General features: G+C 44.7%; 1 protein-coding gene across 1 annotated transcript in view; it reads left to right on the top strand.

The window, feature by feature from the left end:
- The first annotated feature begins 6,166 nt into the window (after positions 1–6,166).
- LOC133026220 (potassium voltage-gated channel subfamily KQT member 4) overlaps positions 6,167–25,179 on the top strand; it is a 39,670-nt gene continuing 20,657 nt past the window's right edge. The window contains exon 1 of the mRNA XM_061093087.1: positions 6,167–6,468. Within this exon, the coding sequence (XP_060949070.1) occupies positions 6,167–6,468 (302 nt within the window). The remainder of the gene's footprint in view (positions 6,469–25,179) is intronic.

A 25,179-nucleotide genomic window follows, 5' to 3' on the forward strand; every position in this document is an offset into this window, starting at 1 on the left:
CAGCAAGGGAAGTAATTATGACGGGGACAGAAAAACTGGGTTTGCAGAGAGATGCACGGTGTCACGCTGTCCCGCTTCACCCCGAGTCAAAGGTCAAACTTAGCAGGACGTGAGTCAATGTTCAAAAGTTTCAAGTGTCCCTTTGAGGGGCTTTCCTATCAATAGCTGTGTAAAAACTGAATTCCCACACGCATTCACCCAGGTTGACCGGCTGCCACACAGATGTCTGGGTAAGCCCCGGTAGTCGAAGTCACAAGTAAACATTACTCAAACCGGAGGGCCAGTCCTTAATCGACTTAATCACCAAACAATAACTGCATTAATGAGTGCAGACTCATGCTCGGCTCTTTCTAATAAAAGGACCGAGGATTGTGGGAGTGTTTGAGCTTAAGTCAAGCATGAACAGGATTGTCTGGTGGTATTTTTCTTGGCTGGCCCGTCTGGTCAGATCAAGGCAACCTCGGCCAGATGAGCTGAGCCTGACTGGCTTGGCTGCTCCCGACCTGGATCTTGTGATTAGGCCACAACACAAAGTGTTGGCCTCACACTCAAGGGAAAAAAACATGACAGGAGAGGATGTTCAGGGGTTTGTGTTTTTATTCCTGTCTTTGTGTTGTTTCGGGAGTTTATCACGACATAATACAAGCTTGTTTTCCAAGGTCCTGACAATACAGTGTTGTGTGAGAATAATGCGACAGCTGGGGAGCTCAGTCAGCAACAGAACTCTCCTGTTTTTCAATACTTGAACAAATATTTTACATAAATTTATGAAATAAGGATTTGGTTCAAAAAAGCCTGAAAGAGTGTTTTCAAGGGTAATATATTGTTTGCTATAGTGAAGAGAAAGAAATGCAGAAACTGTTCCAGACTTGAGTTTGTGTTAAATCATGTTAATGTAAATAATAGAGCTCGAATTATTTATCAATTGGCTGATTGGCCAATTTGAGCCCCTCACAGACACAGATTTCAGTATCTGCATTAATACTTGCTGTTATGAACACTTTAACAATTTTATGAGTAAACACTGCAGAAAGGATGTGTATTTTTCATATTTAGATGCTTTTGCTTTTCTTTATAGTTATTTATAGAGTTTATGGTTAAACTGCTAAATTTCAAGCATCAATTACTTTTCTTTGTCATGAAGGTTTGATATCGACATCTTTGGACTCAGCCCCCCAAAATGCATACGGCTTGAATAAAAGATTCAAAATATTTGTTTCACTAAAATTTACAACTAACTTGCACCTTTAAAACAAACTGAATTCTTTGAATTTCTGGGGCTGTTTCTTCCAGAGTCGACTGCAACACATGCTTTATACTGTCAAACCCATGGACTTCATTAGTGTGTCTGTGTAACGATTGAGTCTGATTCACTCAGTCTTTTAATAGCCCAGAGTTGTATGGTTTGAGGTTGTTTTTGCGCACAGAGGTGAGGTAGTGTCTACGCTGCGGTGCACCTCCACCCCTTTCTGAATGGCCGTCAGTGACAGCAGAAGCCTGCTGCTCACTCAGCTCTGTTAAAAGCACTGAGAGTGGTGGTGGGCTACAAAGGGGCTTCAGAGCGCTCATGAATGAGCCACAGAGCGAGGTCTGTGCCCGACTCACTGTAACTTCCTGCCTGCTTCCCTGAGTCTCTGCGTGTTGTGCTGGACACTCGACTCATTCATGTTGCAGAGAGCGTCACAGTGATGAACGTAGGGAAAGCTGCTTCCTGTCAGTTGACATTTTTACAGTGTCTACATGACAGCAGGAGTGTGTTGCTCAACGGGAGGTTCTCGCTCCCAACACGGGACTGTTTGAGGGGACGTCATCCCGTCTCTACAAAGACTAGAACCAGAGTAATCACAACAACAACAACAACACACAACAGACGGTGTCTCAACAGCTCATCCGACCCTCCATGCTCCCGTCTTCCCTCGGAAGTCTTCCATCAGAGAAATAGAGTCTGTGCTAAAGAGAGGGAAGCAGATGAAACAGCAGAAGAGAAAACAAAGGCAAACAATAGTGTGGCGTGGGAAAGCCATTAAGGAGTGCAAGTAAACGTCAGAGTGCGCAGCGGAAACACAAGGGTGGTGGGGGGTCGTACGCACTGAGTTTGCACTGTACTATATGTAGTACACAATTGCTGATGTGAGTATTTTTAAAGTTCCCCCTGAGTGGCTGTCGACTCCAGCAGCTCAGTGGGCTCTGTGGGGCGTGAGTGAATGCTCGGAGTGAGGAGTGCAGTGGAAAAACAACAGAGATGGGAGAGGTGGGCTTCAAGAGAACACACAACAGTCCCCTCCTAATGCCGGACCCCTGTGGACCCCCCTCCGGGTCATCCCTGCCTGTGATTCCACCCGTGGTACACAAGTTGTTGATGAGCCAGGTTATACGATTGTGTGAGCTCCTCCTTGTGCATTTGTGGATTGAACCGTCCGCTCCACATTGACAGTTTTACAGCCTTTGACCTTGCTCAGCTGTCGTGTGTTGTCACCCGGCGGCCTTTAGCCCAGAGGCCGTGCTGGATCCCCCCCGGCCTGGCCTGGCACAGTACTGAATGAAAGTAACACTGGAGCAGGGCTGGCACTGTGAAGGAGCGTGGCTTTTCCTCGGCGAAACTTTGATGTCAATCCCAGAGGGTCCAAGCAGGGCTCCTCTGTCCATCAACACCTCCTTCCTTTGCCGTCTGTCCGTGACCTCATTTGGAGGAGAGGCAGGACCAATGGGAGGAGGAGCAGTTAACACGCTGGCAGAGGGAGGGATGTAGTGGGAGATCCCCAGTACAGGATGTTGCCGTGTTGATGTTCTCCTGCTTTCATTGTCGGGGAGTCAGGGTTCACAGGATTCTTAGATGGAATTAGAATCCTCTTTCTATTGTTTACATCTGTGTTGCTCTCCAAGAAGGCAGAAATATTACTCACGCCTTTGGTGAGAGTTGCGGGTGTGGAAAAGTTGGTTTCCACTTTGTCCCTTTTAAAAGCCCAGTCCACACATTTTCACCATATCAATTAAGTTCAGATATAATAATATTTATTAGGTTAAGATTTATGTTCACCTTTACTAATACTATAAACGCCAGCACAGTATCAAAATTTCTGTATAATCTTTTAGAAACAAGTTTTTAAGTAGTTGTTTACTATTTCATTATGGAATGAGTCAGTGGCGGATCTAGAGTTTTCTTAATCAGGGGCCATAAAGGGGGCCACAATTACAAGTCCAACATCCATGCACAATTACTAATTCAGTAAGGTGCACATTTAATTCATTCATTGTTCACTGTTATCTCTAAGGCTTTGAACAAAGTCACATATCATTGAATTTATTTTTATTAATTGATAAATTAAAAGTTTTTAAAATTTAAATTCTTTAAAAAGTTGTTATTATTAGCACTGCCAGTAAGTGACTGTTTTTAAAGACTACTGACATGACAGGGTTATTTCAGGTCCCAATCAGATTTCACTTAGCACCAGTCCCCCCCCCCCTGGGCCCACCGACGGATTCACCCCTGGAATTAACTGATGTTTAAAAGGAAAAGTTTCTGAACGGTTTTGATGCCATGTTCAATGTCCATCCCAAATTCAATCAGTAATTGACTGCGCTCTGCACTAAATAAATGCTTCAAATGCAATGTAACTGTAGCACAGGCTGGAGGGATTAGGTCCTTTATGAAACAAATTAATTATGTTAAGTAAATTAAAATATGTGTCCTGTAAACTACATTGTAGTTCACTTCGAATGCACAGTTTGACTTTACATTTCCATCTGGTTTGTCATGTTAAGTTTCTGCAACACAGTGCTGTGAAAAGGTTAATTCCGTTTGACTCCAAGATAAGGATTAGTATAAAGTAAAGTTATGCAACGGGAGAGGAGCCTGGGAATAACGTCTAGATTCGTGCCTTGTGAGAGACTGCAGCCGCATTCCCACACGTCATTCCACAGACCTACATGTTCCACAGAGCAGCAGGCACATTGGACAGGAGCGCACATACTTAGCATGAGTACCCCCCTCCCCCCCCCCGTGATGTTGTTATGGAACACTGTAAAACGTACACAATGCCAAACACATGTCTGAGGCACATGAGTCTCCGTTTGGTGCAGAGCAAGCGATGATAAACATTTTATTTGAGACGATCGATCATAGGTGTTGCTTAGATTTCCGTCTCCTTGCGTTTACTCCAGCGGACGCCTGAGGGATGTGATTGTGGAAAAAGAGCAAACGCACTGTTTGTTTTGAAGCCCAAACTTTCTGATCCGGCCGAGCAGAGGTGTGTGTCAGGTTCGAACACACATTGTGTCACTATCCTGGCATCTGCTGGTGTCACCGCTGGTCTGATGAGGCCCTGGGTTAGCAGCAGGCAGGACTTTGGGGGACCCCCTCACAATGCATTCCTCCCAGGGCCCCACTGACAGGTGAGCACCTTGCGCCATAACCGCAGGAGTTGTGCCATAACCACAAACTTGTTGTGTGTCATAGATTTAGAAAAGCTCTGTCCACACGAGGAGGAGGAGGAGGAGATAGATAGATTACTTTATTCATCCCCGAAGGGAAATTAAGTCGTCATAGCAGCCGGTATATTTGAATACAATAAAATACAATACAATAGAATAAAATAAAAAATATTGAGGTAGAAAGAATAAAAACAGAAGCACAAGATAAATAGGTAGATAAGGTGCAGTGGCAAGATGATGGTAATAGTACTGATGATATGATGGTAATGTTATTGTTAGACAGTATATAAAAATAGTACAGTATATATAGTATATAATATAACATAATATATATTTGTATATGATAGTAATTATACCAATATAATAGCAGTATATAGTAATAATGGCAGCAACAGTATATATAATAATAATAGTAAATATAATAATAATAATAACATGTACACATGTATAAATATGTTTATATAGACTTATATATACAAAGCCTATACAGAGAGTATGATATAATATGATATGATATATAGTAGAGGTATAAATATAAGTATTTGACTATACAATAGATAATATAATAACTGACAGGTGAGCACCATGCGCCATAACCGCAGGAGTTGTGCCATAACCACAAACTTGTTGTGTGTCATAGATTTAGAAAAGCTCTGTCCACACGAGGAGGAGGAGGAGGAGGAGGAGGCAGTGGTGGCCATTGTTGGTGTGTGTGCCCCCCCTGCACCTGTCTCTGCTCCAGCCCTGTCCCATATAAACAAAAGTGGCCCCAGTAAACTGCTGTTACCGTGACTCTGTAGTAATTGTGCAGAAGTGATCAGTGCACAAGGCACACTTCTGGTCCCAGTCAGCAGCTCCACCCGGGACCTCTCATTCCTCCAGTGCACAGGAGAGAAACCTCACCCTCCTCCCGTGCACCTCCTGCACTCCCTCGCCTCCTCCTGCTCCTCCTGCTCTGTGCGTTCCTCTCGTCCGGGGAGCGAAGCCTGTTTTCTCTCCTCCACCCTTATAAGCGCTTTTAACCAAAACAAACCCCACCGGATGCAGACATCGCGTCTATGTGACCTTTTCACAGCACTTTTTCCCGGGACTCTTTTGACACCGCGGGCACAGATGGGCTTCTCCCGTGCGCGCTGCACCCCGCCCGCTGGAGCGGAGGAGCCGCTGGAGCGGACCGACCCCCACCATGAGGAGGGGAGAGCAGGCTGAGGACCGTGGGGGGGCTTCAATCCGACAAGTCCAGCTCTAGGACCAGCAGAGAGCAACTTGATGAGGCAGTTGTGGGCTGGTGGGAGTTTGTTTGGGATGGCGCAGATCCTCTGTGCGCTTTGTGAGTCGCTTGTTTAAAGTGTGTTTTTAAGCTGCTTCACTCGGACTGATTGTTGTTCTTTCTGCACAGCGGTGACAGCTCATTAGCAGCTCACTTTAAAAGCCTGTTTCCCCCGGACTCCTCTGCCCCCCGGTCACTCTCCCCTCGGATCTGACTCCTGAACATGCTGAAGGTCACGTCACTTCTCCAGGTCCTGCGCATCTTTTCTCCTGCTGTTCAGTGACTCGCAGAGAACTTTAAAACCGAACCGGACCACGGGAGATGATCCCGGCTCCCGAGCTCTGACCGGTGGAACCACTTTCTCCAAGTCGCACTTTGACAAACCGGACCATGACTAGTGTCGGGCGCAAACTTTGCCGATGATCCAGTGAGAAGTCTCCAAACCCCAAGTTTCGAACCCGGAGGATGTTGGGAAGCCCGTCGAACAACGGCGGCGTCAGGATGCTGAGCCCCGGGGCTCCGAGCGACGACCGGCGGGTGGAGTTCGTGGCTCTCACCGCGGTGCACACGGAGCGGAGCGAGCCGTCCAGCCCGGAGCGCGCACCCCCGTCCCACCGCACCGGGCTGCTGGGGACCCCCCGGCCGGGACCCCCGGGACCCCGGGGCCACGCCGCCGCCTCCAACAAGCGCTACAGGAAGCTACAGAACTGCCTGTACAACGTGCTGGAGAGGCCGAGAGGATGGGCGTTCATCTACCACGCGTTCATGTGAGTTCACCACCAGTTTATAACTTTTATACATGAGACCACATGATCCCAAAACTCCAAAGTCTCATAAAGTTAGAGCCACGTGCTGCCAGAGAGGCTCCACCTGACTTTGTTGTCCATGTGTTGTGATCAGTTTACACCAGCAGTCATCTGATGAATTCTCCAATTAACCAGGCGTCCATGCATCATCTCAACACGGGGTCCCTCTCATTAGATGATCAGATCATCAGGAGGAGCCTGGAGGTTAAATCGAATTCATCCAAATCCACAGGGGGTAATTGGCCACTTAAAAAAAAAAATCTAAACATGGTTGAAACCTGCTGATTGTCACAAGTTTCACATCATACTGGGAAGTAACGCCAGGAGACACACTCACATATGACCATGACACTTGACTGGACTTGGTGGTTGCAACATTTCAGATGAAAAATAATTTAAGATTAAGATTAAGATACAGTTTATTATCCCACACACATGCACAGACATGCACAGGCACACTCATGCAAGGGGAAATTTAACCTCTGCTTTTAACCCATCTGGTGCAGTGGGCAGCCATGTACGGCGCCTGGGCAGCAGATGTTAGGGGAGTAAGGTGCCTTGCTCAGGGGCACTAGACAGGGTAGGGAGAATCCTCTTGGATTTTTGGACAGATCAATCTAGGTTCATCTTTTTGTTGTTTCTCCGTGGAGTCGAACCAGAGACGAACCAGAGACCTTTTCTGACCATAGTCCAAGTTTCTGCCACTAGTCCACCGCCTCTTCAACCCACTGTGAGCCCTGAGCCGTGCATGTGAGAGCTTTTTAACCCAAACAGGCTAAAAACCTCACCAATTACGCACATGCACGGCAACCTAAAGCACGCCCCCCCCCTCTTCTGTCAGGGTGTTAAACTGTCTGTCCCATGTGCTCCATAATGTATACAACATGTAAACACTGGGAAAGTATGAGCTCACTGGTGCTGCCTGCTTCCCTCGGAGAAGGAACAACATGTAAAGCATGCAGTGCTTGTTTAATTAGGATGAGTTAACATGGCCCACAGGTTTACTTTAAATATGTGGAAGAAAAAACACAAGAGAAATGTATTAAGAAGGTATCAGACATTTATTAAAAGTTTTTTCAACATGTCAACATTCGTATCATGATCATTTTAGTGGAGGGATCTACAAACTTTTCACAGACACCCTGGCTGATCCCCAGTTGAAAACCATTGAACATATAGGACATAAACTCAAATTGTATAGACTTTTTGCTTCATTGAATTTGTCACAGTCTCAGATGTGATTTAACTGAGGGGAAACAGTTATAAAGAAAGCCTGGTGTGAATGAAAGGTGTTCTTTAAAGTGAAAGTTCACTTAGTGTGTTTCAGTTCCTTCCCAAGTGAAGGCCGGGACAGTTGTGCGCCGGCAGCTGTCTTCCAGCAGTGTCTGCGTCTGGCACGGTGTGGACAGAGCATTATGTGTGGGAGCTCCTTGGACCAGGGCAGCGTTTGTGTGCTGTTGTTTAGACGAGTGCAGCTGTCCCCCTGCCAATGCCATCACCATGTTTATAACGGAGGGAAATCCCACCACCGGGGGCCACGACTCGCATGTGTTCTCTTCATACACCTCTGGCACATCAGTGACTGCAGGTCGGCGAAATCCATATAGCCTCTGGTGCTTTCACTTTCTTACACTGTCGGTATCTTCCCCTATCTTTCCCATCGACATTGGAAACATGTCTTTGTAGCAGACGCAGAACAACATGTCCTGCTCCTCCGTGGGGGTTCTCTCACTTAGAGCCACGGCCTTTTCTTGCAGGTTATTGGTGACACTTTCCCTGTTATTACATGGTGTCAGAGTGGATGGCAGCTCGGCCTGTGTTGTTATTTCTCTGACTGAAGCACGGCCGGCGCCTGGAGGTGCTCAGATCATGTTTCAGATGCCATGGCCTCATAGACGGTTAGACTTTGGAAGCCAGCTGCTCATGTGATGGTCTCTTTTAATGTCTGTACCTGAGACTTAAAACGTACTAGGCCTGCACTTTGACATGAAATAACTTGGGCGCACATATGTCTTACCCGAGCACATCGTTCCCATGATATGATATTACCCTGAGCTGTGCATTTGTTTTGATTAATTACACGTGAATTGCTCAGCATGCTGGGAGCCGTATCATGTGCGCGGCAAATTCCTTGTACAATGAAGCTCCATTAAGGCGGCGTTGATCTATTGTAATTAAATTGAGCTGTACACTGCTGTGTGGAGCGCTGCGCTAACTTCCCCAGATCCTTTAATTAGTCCTCAATTGTAACCGCGGAGGCTGGAACAGATGCGCTGCTTCCCTCTCGCAGGTGTGTGTTTGGGAAAGAGGTGAGGCGGCTCTCCACAATAATGTCTCTCCGTGGGCATCCACTTAAGTCCCACCACACTTCTCAACCCTCCTTATTGCTGTCACAGCTGCACATAAGATGCTGCCTCACACAGACGGATTCCTCTGCGTACACAAAGGTTTTGGGAGATTTAACATCCTGCCCACTGAACGGCTCAGGTTACATTATGATGAACTGTTTCCCATTTCTATGTGCAGCTGTCTCCTCTGGATCAGAAAACTCTCTCCTGCCAGTCCACCAGCTCTCCTCTTCTCTCCTCTCCTCTACCACCTTCCAAAAGATAGTTTTCCCAGAAAAACTCACTATTAAAGAAATTCCTTTGCTTGCCAACCTGTTCCGTTTCCATGGACACACTGCAGCTTCATGTACTCACCAAGGCTCCGGTTCAAATGATGCGTGGGCCATTTGAAATGTTAAGTGCCTCGTGCCTTGTTCTGGTCCCTTCCGCCATTCACAGTAAAATCCTGAGACCTCTTTGTCACCTTTGAATCTCTTCTCTTTGTTTCAACTGCAGTAAACGCACAATGTCAGCAGGAGGGCTGCTTGGCTTGTCTGAGCTGGTAAAGTCTGCTAAAGTTTCCACAAGAAAGAAACAAGAAAGTTTGGGTTGTAAAATGCAGAGCTTTCCAAAAATGTGCACAGTTAAGACATAGAAGCTTTGAGTTTCTGCAAATATAGATTTTTTATTAATTGAATTAATAGAACTATTTGAAAATATTCAAGATTTCACATCCATATAACTCCAGTGTATGCCACCAGTCTCTGATCAGGGAATACCACACAGTGCACACTAAATCCAGCACAGTAGAAACCCAAGAAGTTAAGTCGTGGCTGGATGTTGGCTCTGGCTTCTGTTACCGTCAGTGCAGTAATAGTACATGTGGATGTGCAGGAAAAAGAGTCGAGCCTGAGCACTGACCAGCCCGGGTGATTGATTGGATTTTATTATTCATGTCTTATAGAGGTGCAGCAGAGATGATGGGCCAAATTATACGTGGGCTTACTGCGCAGCTTGAACAGTATCATCTGTGTGAGAAAATGTCTTTAAAAGTAGTTGTTCACTGAGGAGCTCTTTGATTGAATGAATGAAAACATACAAACTGACTTTACTTGCCATGAGGACGACTCAGCTTGTGAAATCACTTGGACAATAGTGGCTCAGGAGAAGTGGACAAAGCAGAGAGATAGCGGATAGACGGTGTTGCCACACTTCCTCCCACTATCCAGAAATGAAGCAAAAATATTTGAACAGTGCCATCAATAAAAGTCAAGATGGTTTGTTGGCCCATCCATCCATCCATCCATCCATCCATCCATCCATCCATCCATCCATCCATCCATCCATCCATCCATCCATCCATCCATCCATCCATCCATCCATCCATCCATCCATCCATCCATCCATCCATCCATCCATCCATCCATCCATCCATCCATCCATCCATCCATTTGAGTGTAAACTTAAACAAATACACTTCAATAACTGAACGCATCAGAGAACACTCTAGTGCTTTCCAATCTGTTGCAGCTCTTAATGATGCATTATTTATCCTCAAGTCCAACTGCCCCGACACTTAATTCTCTCTCTGACCCTTTGCTATGAAACAGGAGCTCGGCGAGCCTTTGCTGAAGAAACCCTTTAGTTTTCACATCGTGCTGGAATCCCTTCACCTTTTATGGCACCCTCACCAGTGATGGCGTGTGTTTATGAAAGCTTGGGCCTAAAGCCACATTATTTATAGATGTGGAGGGAGATACCCACAACAGGAGCCGGGCGGCCTAATGCTCTCCATAACCTCCCCACTGTTGGTTTGCTCAAAGAGGCTGTGAAATATCTATGTGGTTATGGTTAATTGATCTTCACACAACCTTTTTGTGTGGTACACAGAATGCCTCTTGCAAGCTTTTCATTATAGTCAAATTGCCTTTCTGACATTATTAAAGTCCTTTCGCTCAGGCAGCTTGTTGATTGAATGGGTTCCCTCTGTCTATTCTTGCAGTTTTTTTCCTCCCTCTTGTCTCCAACGTGAGCGAGCTATTCCAGCGGGGTCATTGAAACAGTCTGGTCGGCTTTTCCAGGCTTTCAACCACGCAGCGAGAAATCCACTAAAGTTGTACAACCCCCCCACCCCTTCCTCCAGGACCCTCGGGAAACCACTGACGCATTTGGTGTCGCACCTTTTTTTATTATTCATGGTGTGAGCCACGTCAGAAAATAGCTTTTTGTTTGGTTGTTTCCTTTTTTTTAGTTAGCATGAATGTGTTTTTATTGATGACTAAGTAACAGAGAAAGAAGGAGGTAGGGGGGGGGGGGGGGCACCGTAAAATGGTGACGTGAGAGAAAGCCACTCGGCACTTTGTGTGGGGCTGTAACCGGCTCTGGGCTGCAGATTGGAGGCTTGTTGTTCATTTACCGCTGCTGTTTTTTTTTTTATCTGTTCAGCTCAGCAGGTTGTGTAAATTCTGCTCCATTAAGAATCCTTTATGGCCCAAATGCCTCAGCTCTTCATTGTGTCTCTCTCTCCTCCATCAGTCCCTCCTTCTCTTTCCTCCTGAGTGGAAAATATCATCTCTCATTTGCTGTATTACCCTTTCTAATTGACTTCCCCTTTCCTGCCTCCTCTATATCTCTCCTCCTTTCCTTCATTCAAACCTTATTGGCTTTTCATGCAAATCAAAGAGTATGCAAGACCTGCTATAGAGAACATGTTAAATGATAAATATGAATATATAGATAATAAGGAAAAATGGTAAAAAATGCATAAGAAGTTTAAGAAGTTGCGACGACATTATTACTCACTAACTTAATTTACACAACCATTAAATTCGTTGGAGATTTACTTGGGAAGATGAAGAATGTTCAGTATTAAAACTCTCTACTGATGCACCAACAGTGAAGCTCCAGTCATGCCTCTTTGAAATGGCCCTTATGGCATTTCCTTTGATTTGAGTGAAGGAGGAACCAACATCTAGTCGATCTCTGAATAATACCAAGGCCAATGTAACTGGATTGGACGTTGTTCTTCAGATTTTTACTGGAAAAAAGCACAAGGTCATTTAAATCTTTCTCGTCCAGTTGCAGATGTGCTTCCTGAGAGGGCGGCAGGTCATCAGGGATATACAGCTTAAAGGCCTTTAGTGGATTAAAACCATAAAACCTAGGGCTGGGAAATAAAACAATATCTATAATTACTGCAACATACTTTTAAAAAATATAACAAAACTCCAATATATATCGGTGTAATGCTAACTACCTCAAATTTGTAAAATGTTTTATTTAAACTTAAAAGAAATGATAATGTGACATTATCATAAAAAGTGTCGATATCGGCTGGTATAAAATTAGTTTGGCCATATTGCCCAGTCCTAGTAAAACCATTAAGTTTAATCTCAAAGGTGAAGGAGTAAGTTTGAAAAAGATTTATTATTTAAATTTCTTATTCCCGAATGAAAAGTGTCTTTCATTCGATTTATTTAACTAAATTACACTGATTACACCATCTGCACATGCCCCTACGTTATCCAGATGTGTTTTTTTTTACCCTTTACAAATTGTACACCTGGCCTGTGTGTTCCACAGTTTTCAATTCACATCATCAAGCAACTGCTTTAACGTCCTGGCCTGTCCCACTGTAGCTTTCCCCTTTTAGACAGGCTTGCTACCTGCTAACACACCGATATGTGTGTGACACAGGACAAACAGAAGCATGAATTTGGTTGCTAATAATGATAATATAATACTGATATGGATTCCTGTAGAAAAGTTCTATTTTTGCTCGTCCTCTACTACGTCACCAGCTCAGGAGAAGGTAGGGATCTTGTGTCTTGCTCAAGGACACTCAAAACCAGGGTAAATGTTTCTTGACTTGGATGTAAAGGTAGTTTCTTCTAAGCCAACAATGAGAGAACGGGTGGTAGAAAAGGTTTCGGGGAAACAGAATGCACAGAGACAGTAGATTAAAATGTAAGAAACATCTCTGTTTCGGTTCAGAACGTTTTCGCCCCTCAAAGAAATGAAGGTTTTGTGACAGGACGAGGGATTTGGGTACACGTGCGGATAGAAAGGTACGAAGAGGAGAGTTGGAGAGAGAGAGAGAGAGAGAGAGAGAGGGGAGAGTTGAGGCTTGTCGGCGTATTAATTTCTCCTTTCGGGGCAAAATGTGTCTCCCCTGGGGAGGGGACTGATCTGTCCTGGGATGGCTGACCAGGAATCAGGTTTCTCCCTCAGTTTCCAGCTCTGCTCATTGTGCTTACTTTAACTCAGGAATAGGGCACAACACACACACGCACACACACACACACACACACACACACACACACACACACACACACACACACACACACACACACACACACACACACACACACACACACACACACACACACACACACACACACACACACACACACACACACACACAGTGGTCTCTCATCCTCGTGCAGATAGGTGATCAGCGGGGGTGTTGGAGTGTGTTGCTCATGTAATGTTATTGATGCTAAAGCGGGCCAGGACTGTGACATTTGGCTCGGAGGGTCCAAGGGACATGCCAGGAGTTTATTTTGACAAGTTAATTCTAAACACTTCAGACCTGCTTTCACCGTCCAGAGACAGCTCCCCCTCTACTGTGTATTTTATGATTACACCTCTGTATCTGCAAAATATGATATTGGCGATTTTTGCAGTGCTGGCAAATCTTCTCAAGTAGACGTAATACAGGAGCTGTAAATACTGACAAAGTGTCCCCTGTCAGAGGACTACATTGTTGTCCAGTCTACAATGCTGTTCATGTAACCAGCCTCCTAACCAGTTCAAAGCAAAACACTTCTATTGAATGCACCTATTTTTAACCTACCAGTACTTACCCAGTAATTCAGACTAATTTGTGAAGCATATCTTTTAAGTCTACAAACCTGAATGAGTATATAAGTTGTTTGTCCCAAAGCTCTGATGTGACTCTACCTGAAATAGCACTTGTATCTTTGGGTAGGTTTAGGTAAAGAGTTATGATTAGGGTTTGGATTCAAAATACATACTACTTCAATATTTGAGGACCTTTTGTGTCATGGTTACACTAATAAAAAAGGTTGTGAAACAGTCAAGTAAAAAACAGTGACCCTCAGTTTTAAACAGGAGGCTGACTTGACTTCCTGTGTCAGAGTCTTGTATTGATCCATCCACCCACTCCAACCCTCCTCCTAATTGGGACTTCCTCTTTGCTCCCATCTTAAGTACCACAGCCACTGGAGGATGCTTAACAATGAAGGTAAATATGGGTTGTACTAATCTGCCTGGAGGAACAACCAATGAGGAGGAGGAACAAATGTTGTTTTGTACCGTTGCAAACTCCCACCCACAAGCATGAGAGAAAGAGAAATCGTCAGACGAGATTTCACTGTACTTGTTCAGTCCTGATTTATGTTTATTGATCAACCTTCCTTTGTTTCGCTGCAAAATATCACCAAGCACCTTTCCACTCGGCTGATCTGGAAGCTTTCTCTTGGAAGTCGGTGCTAACACGACTTTGGTTCTCACTCTGTGCTGTTTTAAATCAATGTTACACCGGACTGTCAAAACCCTGCAGCCCGTCCGATAAGTCAAACAGGACAATCAGGACCTTGGCGACAATAGACGGCCCTGTCAGTAAAGTCTGCCTCTTATAACTGGAAATGTAATAAGTCAAAAGCCATGGGAAACCTACTCCGTGCTCTCATCTTCTCTGAATGTTGCAAAGTTGCTGCACGACTGAGCCGCCAAATCCTGTTTGATTACAAAATCAGAGAACTGACCGACGCCTGGGCTCGTGTACAGAATCCATTCCCAGCAGCTCAGCATGTGAGTTTCTTCTCTATGGTCCATGGTCAGGTTCTCAATGAGCTTTGATCATTGAGAACCACCTTTCATTGACAAAAGAAGATTCAGGTCTTGGTGGGCTGGGGCAGTCAGGGTGCCGTGAGTTCATCGAGGTGTTCAGTGTGAGTGAAGTGTCGAAGAGTGCTTATAGGCAGGGTCAGTGTGTCGCCAGCGTCTGCGGAGACCATAACGCAAAAATAAATCAATAGCTTTAGCTTTGCCATTATCCATCAGCAGCACACTCAAGGCCTGACCCTAATGGGCGGCTGCGACTACAAATGCCGATGATCAGCAGATACCGAATAATGTGGAAACTAACCCTGTAGTTAACCGCTGGTAAGGAGTAAGCATGGGAACGCCAGTCCTTCTTATCTAATTCGCTACGTGACAGTGACTCTGGGATTTAAAGATAAGTGAAAGGTGAAAGGTTTAGCTACTGGTGCATAACTCAGATTGAAATCTAAATATAACAGGAAATGCTTGGAGTGACATGTCATGGGTCACATGGCCAAAATCCTTCATCTTGACTTTTATTACTTTATATTTTCACATCAATATCCATCGTTGGCTGATCCAGAAAACCAGGCAAAGCAAGGTGCTCTATCACGTAGTTAAAAAAGATTATATAAAATCCATTAAAACAGTCATTTTTATCAATTTGAATATTAATCGAAAATGATCTGATGTTAAACTAATCTTGATAGGCATGTAAAAGTTGAATGAAAATTGAACTTAATTCGGGGTGAGTGAAGACAGATCATATCCCTGCAGAGGTGGGCCGGTCTCATTGATGTGTGTAGTTCCAGCCCCAACAGCTTGTGTATATCACTGTGTCTCTCTCTCTGCTTATTTTTCTGGTATTAGATTTTTTCCTTGTCCACGTGTTTGTAATTTGAAGCCCATCAGGCACATGAGCTCTATGGATATAAGTTTTCAGGATGAGGAGGCTGCATGACTGTGCAGGCGAAACCCGGCAACCTACCATCACCAAAACACCCTCAGGTTTTTCAGTGAACCTTTGTCAAGTGCTGCTTAACATCTTCCTTTCAGTTTAGAGCGACCTCTGTTCCTTCTTTCTCTCTCTCTCTCCGATAGTCCCCCTCTGCTCAGTGTCTGTCTCTTAGCCCACGTTAGGCCTCTGTGTCTCTCTGCTGTTGTCCCTGCCTGGCTGCGGCCGCATGCACAGCCCAGCTTAAGTGTTGTTAAGATAATTTTAATTTATAACGGCCGTCACTATAAACATGTGAGGAAGCAGCGCCATGGAGACGGCGCTCAAACAAAATCACAATGTGGGACAGTATTTATAAGGTCTGCAGAAAGCGCTTTGCAGTGTGTGTATACACTGTGGTCGCGTGTGCGTTCGCCTTTGCTTACGTGGCTGCGTGTGCATGCGGTCAGAGAAGGTCTTGATTGGCGTGTGCACACTTGCAAAATGGGTGTGCATTCATGCATGTGCAGGTTTATGGAGATTTTATATGTGTATGGTGTGTGTGTGTGTGTTTAAATGTGTGGCCAATGGCACTGTGGGCAGAGCATAAACAATAATCAAATGTTAATGACGGACACGTAATTGCTTAGGCTGCCTGCTACTCTCATGAGATTGTTTTTTCATGGATTCTTTCCTCCCGTTCTCTAAAATGTCTTATATTTGCGCAATTGCTTCCGTTGATCGAAGTGTCATTTCCTCTTTTCCCGTGTGACACTTGCTTTTTAAATTCCTGTTGTTGTGATCGGCCTCTCAGCTCTGGTATCTCTATTTCCATAAGAACTTTGTGCCTTCTCGTGCTCTTATCTGCGTCAATTTGTCTGTTTTTCTACCCTTTTCACCACAGTTTTTTTCCTCTCCACTTCAATGCCTCCTCATTTTCCTTTTCTTTGCTGTTATCTATCCAGGAAAGACACTCCATACAGAGGTTCCTGTGTATTTGTATTTTTGGGGCATTTCACCTTTATTGATAGATCAGACAGCGGGAAATAGGGAGAGAGATCGGGGAAGACACGTAGCAAAAGGGCCGGGTTGGAATTGAACCTACGGCAGTTGCAGGAGGACTCTACCCTGCATGCGGGGGGGGGTGCCTGATAGCTGATCTGGTAGTGACCCGCATGCGGAGGCTACAACCTCCCTGGGAGAGAGAGTTCTTTCCAATTTTGTATTGTTTCTTGCAAATCCTCGAAATGAACTGATTTACATATTAAAAGTTCTAGCCTGTCAATCTGTCATGGTGTTTAAGAACATTCCAAAACACTAATGATGCAACATCAAGTGCCATTGTTGCTCAAGGACACTTCAACACACTGTGAAGCAGAACCCTCTGTTCACTACACAACCCCTCTACCTCTTGAGTTGCTGCTCAGGCCTCACATCACACTAATTCACACCTCTTTTTCCACATCCGAGGTTGAACACGATGAAGTGTTATTGATGGTGAGAACACTTCGGCCGATTGTCGAAACATGTTTTGCTGTAGAACGCACAGACATGTATTATGACGTGATGAACGGTGCTATGTAAAAGTGTGAAATACAAACAAACAAAAAAAAACATAAAGCTGTCACATTAAAGTGTCCTCAGTTTTGTATGTTATGATGTCACGCAGGAGTCCTGCCTGACTCGTATGTGTTTCTTACTCCCGTTACTCCGCTAGCGTCGCTCCACACACACACAGACACACGGTAAATCTGTCCCAACATGTTCCGTGCGTGAGTGCGTGCGACGGCGGGCCCTCTGCTCTCCTCTTGGCCCTGAGATTAAAGCAATGTCAGCAAGTGTGTGATGAGACCTCACAGACGATACCTCATCCCTCTCTCTCTCCCTCTTTTCCATTCTGGCTCTCTTCTTCTCACCGTCCCCTCGTCTGTCCAATCCATTATTCAGCCACCTCCTTCTGTCTCGTGTCCACTATTTTTTCCCATTATCTATCTGTCTGATACTCGCTCCTTGTGGTCGTCACTACTTTGTCCTTCTCCCGTCCACTTCTATTTCTATTTATACATCTATTTCCATACTATATGTGTTTTACTATAAGTCTCTATTCCTCTGTCTTGAGGCGTTTTTACACCTGTAAGTCTGGACCATGCCAAGTTTCATGTCTTTTAATTGTCTACAGTAGATCTGCTTAGTTTTGGTTTCACTTAGCAATTTAGAGAGTGGACTTAAGATTTGTTTTTATGATGTGCTGTTGTCATAATCAGATTTAAAGAATAATTGGGGCAGTGCACAACAAGTTAACTTTCTAAAGCCAACAATACAACAAGCATGTCTGCTTCACACAGTCACTGTCCAAGTTTGTGCAGGTGAGAAAGTTCGCTGGGCTTGACCTTCTCCTCTCATTGCTCAGACGGGTGCCTCTGAGGGGAAAGTGACATACACTATTCAGATATTTTCAATTCATCACGTCTCCTCCCTCTCGATGGCTTTTGCCCCTCCAAGCATGTAAACACTCTGTACACATTGTACACATTGTACACATTGGCCTTTACTGTCACTGTAGCCAAAGACAAGAATCACGTGAGAGTCTGAAGGGACAGAAGAGAGCAGCAACAAGAGGAAGACCAGTGCGGTGAGAGAGCAGGGGCAGGGCGGAGGTATAGGGTGAAGTTTTTAGCAGAAGGATGAATAATTCAGAAGAGTATTATCTCCCTGCTCTCATCCGCCTGTGCCCTCCATGGCCTGTCACCTAATTGGTTGTAGTGAGTTAAAGAGGGGGGTGGGTGTGGCAGACAGGCCTACAAGTGATCCACTCTGGTCCTGGCTCTTCCTCCGCTACACTAAAGAGAGGAAGAGGAGGAGATGACCGAAGGGTCAGGGTGGGACAGTGGGTCCAAAATGCAGTGTAAATATCGGGGCGGGTTAGAGGACTTTCCCATGCTGTTCAGTCATTAGCTCCACATAATCAGTCTGTTGTGATACTGATATCTTGAAAGCAGGTTTCTACAATCTCATGTGGGAGGCACTGATTTATGTTTGAGTATCCAGTCTTCTAACGTGAAGGAGGGACCTTGGTAGTTTGACAGAAAATGTAAACTTGGTGAACACTCTTAATCCTGATTCATGTTTTTGTGAACCCGCAGGGGGGATGTGTGTCAGAGGGAGAAAAAACAAACAAACACACTGTACATAAATGAGATATTTATGACCCCAGATTTACACAAACAGAAGTCCAAGCCCGGGTGTTGAAAAGCACACTTCCTGTGCTATACAGAGTCAGTGGACAAGGGTCAAGAGTTTCTACAGAGCGATAGAGCTGCGCAGTTCATTTGATAAAAAACACGGCTCCACGTTTTATTGTAAGCACACGCAGCAGTGTGTGAGGAGAAGTGCCCTTTATCCTACAAAAAAAACAAACATCCTGCGATGGCCGTGCTCTTTTCCCCACTCTTGTGGACAGTGATATTGTCTAAATATTCTGTATGGGTCAACATGTTTTGTCTGTGGTTGTAGACGCTGCTCGGAAAGCGGTTGTGGAAACTGGCAGAGTCACTGTGAGTGTGCGATGTTTGTGTTGAAGGTGTTTTTTTTTTCAGGGCTTCACTGGAGGGTGATGCAGGTCTCTTTTCACAATGGCTCTGGACTCTGTCTCAAACATTACACATAACATAAAGAGACTCACGGTTACCCCAGGACACACAGCGACGGACACACAAAAGATTTACTTTGACAGGGAGGGATGGTGGCGCTGACACTGACAGTAACGCAGGACAGCTCCTCCATGTGATGGGACCGGTTACCAGTGTTTGACTCCAATAACAGCAAAGATAACGTTAGCAGACAGATAGCGAAGCAGACTCACCACTCGTGCAGCTGCTGCATGCCTGTGCCGAACCGACCGAGGACCCTTCATCCAAGAAGGGAACCCACTCTCTGGGTCAAGGGGTCACTGCTGTGGCTACAAACATAGTGGCATGCCGCAAAGCCTGTTTAGTTGCGCCACGTTTTGTTTATATAAAAGTACCCTTTTGCAGTTCTACACATTTCAATGTCTCCAAAACAATTACTTGACAAATTTATGTGGGGCATTTTATGAGCCTAATGAGGGTTAAGGACAGAGGATGTCACACTGTTAAGCCCTGGGAGACAAATCGTAAATATTGGCACTACAAATATAATTTGATTGATTGGACATTAAGATTGATTCATTATTTGAATACATTTTTAAGAAGCTTTGCTAATATAAATGTTTTCCTCAATCCTCTTTAACTGCAAAACCATAAATATTTGAGCTAGTGTCACAAAAAACTGTAGATTTGAAGAAGAGTGTAAGGATTATAGGACAGACTTTGACAACCATTTTCTGAACACAACACGTGAGTGATTTTGAACACATCTCTAGTGTAATGGGTCCTTTGTTGCATGTCTTTGATTTTATTTTCCACCCTGTCAGCTGCAACCATTTGTATCTGTCTTCCAACAAATGAAACCTTATCAACTGTACATACAGATGTCTTATGTCTTTTAATCTTTGGACAAAGGAGAGTGTCAGACTTTTTAGATTGTGACAAAAAATTCTCCTATCAAATATTTGACAGAAAGTAGCCATAAGCTCCTTCAGATAGGATGATTGACCATTTCTGCACAGTTCTTTAAATGACCTCTGACCTTCGTATTATTGATCTGACCTTAACACCACTGGGACCATTAAGTCCTCTGCTGACCACCATGGTTATGTGTGACCCCGGCTCCCTTTCTCGCACCCCTGTGCCTATACCTCCTGGGCCAATCCTATTACCCCGAGTTCAAATGTTACAGTGACTTTCTTTTTTCGTTGTTTCTCAATCGCGGAGCGCTGCTGCTGACCCTCCGTAATCCATCACCGGAGATCCCCGCTGCCATGGTAACAAGATTAGACCTGTCACAGAGTAATGATGATTGGCCTGAAATCCAGTCGTGGCCCCCGTCAAGGAGGGGGGTAAAGGAGTGTAAGCTGTTTGTGTGTTGTGGGTCATGGAGCGTTTCACCACCAATAAACCCCTTGAGAAGTCACATGATTGTTTCCCGACTTCTGCTGGTGTGTTAAAAGTTTGAAAGTTTTTCTTCATCATACTTTGATGGTCTTTACTACCTCCAGTGACTCTTCCTCAGCTGCCAGCGCTGTTGAGGGAGGGTTGAGCCTGCGATGGTTAAATATCAGTACTTCAGGCACACTGGTGTTCCAAGTGGCTGCACATACACACACTAACTGGTTTGCAGACTCAGGGCTAATAGGCTCACTACTGGGAACAATGCTACAGCTAAATGTCAGCGCCCTCTCAGCACTTTGCCTGCACCCTGGTCACAGCTCTCGGCTCCGGGTAGTTACTCTCCACTGACAACGTGTCCATGGGCCGCAAAGAGCAGGAATCGGGGAAATCATCACAATGGTTTGTGTTGGGCTGCGTGTGTGTGTGTGTGATGGTGGGTCAGTGTTCACTTCTAATTATAAGCTCATCAGGGTCTTTATGATGGTCCCCATTTTTTCCAGTTTAATGCACAAGCAATGTCAATATTGTGCATATGAATCACACATGGTCTCATTTTACCAGCCTCCTCTTCCCTAATCACACACACATTTTCTATAATTTATGTGAGCGATTTCACACTGAATTGACCTGATGTCATAAAAAACAGACACATCTGATATTCCCAGCAGGTCAGAGCTCCACCAGTCAACAAGAAATTGTCTTCAATTACGATTAATCCAGGTCAGGTTAGACGACACACACTCACACTGTCTTTCCCACATCATGAATTCATCCTTTCCCTGCGGTCCTACTGTCATTTCTCTCCATTCACTGGTGAGATGCGTGACCAGTGACCACACATATTTCTTCAGTCTCTAACCTTCTGCATCGCATATTTTAAAGGGACATGTCACATAGTCACCGAGGGAAAGATCATTTTGCGGGTTGCACGTCAGCTATTCTGGCCACATTGTTTTGATACTTGTGGACTAATGCGTTCCAAGACGACTGCTGTTACTTGTTTCCAGAGGAATCTTTATTGTGAAACAGTCCGGACCAGAGCTGCCACAGGACACACCAAGGTCAAATGCACTGTGTTGTGTTTTCTCCTCTGTCCGTTTGTTGGTTGGTTTTGAGGCAAACAGTCTGAAGAATGTCTGCACAAATGGGTTCAGACAATTTCCGGAGTTTGCCTTTTCACATATGAAAAACCTAGCAGGAGATTCTCTAGTCAGACACGTTCACAACAACACAAAAATCTCCAGAGTGTTCAGGCGAAGGGAAGCACAGGATGCAGGACTTATTCAAATCTGCTGCGGAGATCAAATTTTGTTGTTTACATCATCGACACCAGCATCAGCCCAGATAACCTGAAGCTCTTGCATCTCGTCTCTTTTGACGTCTTCGCCTGCATCGTCTACGTGTCGTCTTTTCAGTTTACGTTTACGTGTTTACATGTTCCCCATTCATTTTAGGGAATTATTTCATTACACAAGTGAAGAACTGATATCTTAGAGCGTGTGGAATTTACTGCAGTGTGATTGAATTGAAGGGGACTGTAAACCTCGGCGGAGGTCTTTGCTCTACTGAGTGCCATTCTTGCTCGTTGGGAGTTTTGTACATTTCAGTGACTTGCCGTTATTAACAGCTAATATATCTACTTTGCTCTAGTTGGACATTGCTCAGCAGAATCAGGCAAAACAATACTGCTTAGAGTCCTGTGGCTTAATGTTCCAAGGTCCAATGTTCTCCAAATGCATGCTGGGATGCTTGACCCTGATAAGTAGTTATAAATGTGGACTCTTAGATGGTGTTTTTGAAAGTTCTTTTGCTGAGATGTAAACACAACACAACAAGATGTAAACACAACACTGACATATTAATAATGTAAAAGTAACACATTAAAGTCCAACATGGAATCTCCCTTTAACTCTGTTTATTATAACTGAAAACAACAAGAAAGAAGGCTGATAGGAGCAGTGAGGGAGACTCAGAAACAGGCGTTGTTGAGCTGAGGGTAACAGCAGTCGAGTGATAACTCTCTGTGGATCATTATGAGCCTCCTCCTGCACAAAAGAGTTATTTGATCCATTGTAAATACACAATTATTGATCACTGCAGCTTTGAGTCGGGCTTGTGAGCTGGATTTGGATGCAGCCTTTGAGAAAGGGACACAATTAGAAAGTACTTTTATTATAATCGTCATGGTTGTCGTGGTGTGGTGTCATGAGCTCAAATTTTGAATTAAAAAAAAGGATCTCCCTGCACAAAAAAATATTTTTCCCATGTTTTTTAGTCTCTAGAGTTCAGGAAATAAATTGTTAAGCTGGATAATTTACTCAGTGTAACCAAGAGTAGGATTATTTGTCAGGAGAGTTTGTGACTTGAGGGTTTTCTCTCCCTCTTGTGGTCTAATTACTCCAACATGATTGCATTTGGCATAACGATCTGGAACTATAAACTGCTGGAGACAGCCTGATCCAAAAGAATATTGTTATTGGGAATGTCACATATAATTTAAAGATTTTCTTTTTCATAATTGTTATAATGAGTGAGCTTCGATCTCTGGAAGAGGGTCACTGAAACAAATCCTCAAAATCCTCACGCTTGATAAGGAGACTACTACTGCACCTTGAATCCATTCTGTGTGATACTCCAGTGGCCCAGTGTTCAGGGATCAGGTCATCTCTGTTTTACTGAGAGAGAGAGAGGGACCGAGCTTCAGTGGAAGAGCAAGGAAGCAGCTCTGTTTACCTGCTGTTTTATGCAACTGGAGGAAAAGTTTCAATGAATCAAAAGCTGGGAACAAAGGACTCAATTATGATGTGTTGTAACACACGGCTGAGTGAATGCAGGCACCACGTGTGTGTGAATGTGCGTGTGTGTGTGTGTGTGTGTGTGTGTGTGTGTGTGTGTGTGTGTGTGTGTGTGTGTGTGTGTGTGTGTGTGTGTATGTGTGTGTGTGACATTCACCAGCTTGGAAAATGTATCAGTCTAATTGTCACACTGTTTGAAATGCATAATTTGTGGACAGACAGTGTGTGCATGGCAGTTGTTCTTTGGCGTGTGTGTGTGTGTTTATTTGGCTGCGTATGGATGTGTCATGGAGAGCGCTTTTGTGTGTAAAGAGTCTTTGTACCAATAAAGAAAATCTATTATTTGTTGTGGAATTGTCCGGCAGCACCGCTCGTGATGCAAACTGCAAAGGTTGCACCGTTGTGCGCTTTCGGACCAGGGCTCATTACACAACTGTGTTTTTCCCAGTTATGTAAATAATTGATCCGCTCACGTTATATTCCTGAACATTGTGGCATTCAGAGGAAAACAAACACATTCCTCTTGTTTTTACACAACACCCTCATGTCAGGTTTTCTCCTCTCCTACCTCCCTCCATCCTCGCTCCCTTTCCTTTCTCTCTTCTGGGGCATAACTCCAGCCTGGGAACCGCTCCGTCAGCTTCTTTCCCCGAGAAAAAGCACTTTTCATCTCTCGTTTGTTCGTGTTGCTTTTTTGGTTCCTGCCTTGAAAAGTTTGCTACCCCAGAAGAAGAAGGGGGGGGGGGGGCCTGTTTGAGCCGTGCTCTGCAGACTATACCTGCACACGTTTTGTCTGCAGTCGCTATTTAAAGAGGGTGAAGCACTATTAATATCTTTCTACTGTTCCCACCTTCCTCCCCTCTTCCTCCTCTCGCTCCCTTCTCTTTCTCAGCCGACAACTCCCTCCCTCCTCCTTCTCCTCCTCTGCTACCTCACCTGTTCTCTCTCTTTTCTCCTCTCCAGATAAGGCGGAATAGGGGCTGTGAGCTTGGTTAAGGCCCGTGTGTGTGTGTGTGTTTTGTGGTTACACTCTTGTGCTACATTTCCAAGGTGACATTTGCCATCACTTCACATGCATGTCTGTGGGACTCTGCTATAAATAAATCTCTGATTGTTGTTCTTTGTGCATTTGTTTAAGCGGGTCTATGTGTTTACATGTGTGTGTGTCCTTGGAGGAAGGTGTCACTGCGAGTGTGTGTTCAATTATCGGACTGTGCGTGCGTTCTCCTATTGTTTGCGTATTTGTGCACAGATCGTGGGTCAATGACTGAAAGCCGTTGTCAGAGCCTCATTGATCAGGGCTGGCGCCGCAAACACACACGCACTTACACAGGTACAGGTACAGATCAAGGTAATGTCCCACATCATCCCTCACCTTCTCTGTTGCAGCAATTGTTCCGAACGGGTCTTTCTTTCTCTTTAAATCGTCGTCCATCAGTCTTCACATCTTTCTACTTCAGTTTCCTGTGTTGCTCTTCATCTCCCCTCTCAGTCTTCTTCATCGCCGTCTCCTCTTCCCTCCGCCTCCTCTGTTGTGTGTAACTGATAGCTGCTTTATCATCCGCTGATGATTCAATCAAAGGTGCATTCTCCGGCACTCCGGCTCTGCTCCTCTGCCAGACACGCTGCTGGAGTGCTAACCCCATACATACACCGTGTAATGCAGCAATACACAATGTCATATATGTTTATTAGCACTGGTAATAGCTATTTATCTCACTACAGTATTTTCACAGGCC

The sequence above is a fragment of the Limanda limanda genome, chromosome 19 (genome assembly GCF_963576545.1).
Source record: "Limanda limanda chromosome 19, fLimLim1.1, whole genome shotgun sequence".
Taxonomy (NCBI): Eukaryota; Metazoa; Chordata; class Actinopteri; order Pleuronectiformes; family Pleuronectidae; genus Limanda; species Limanda limanda.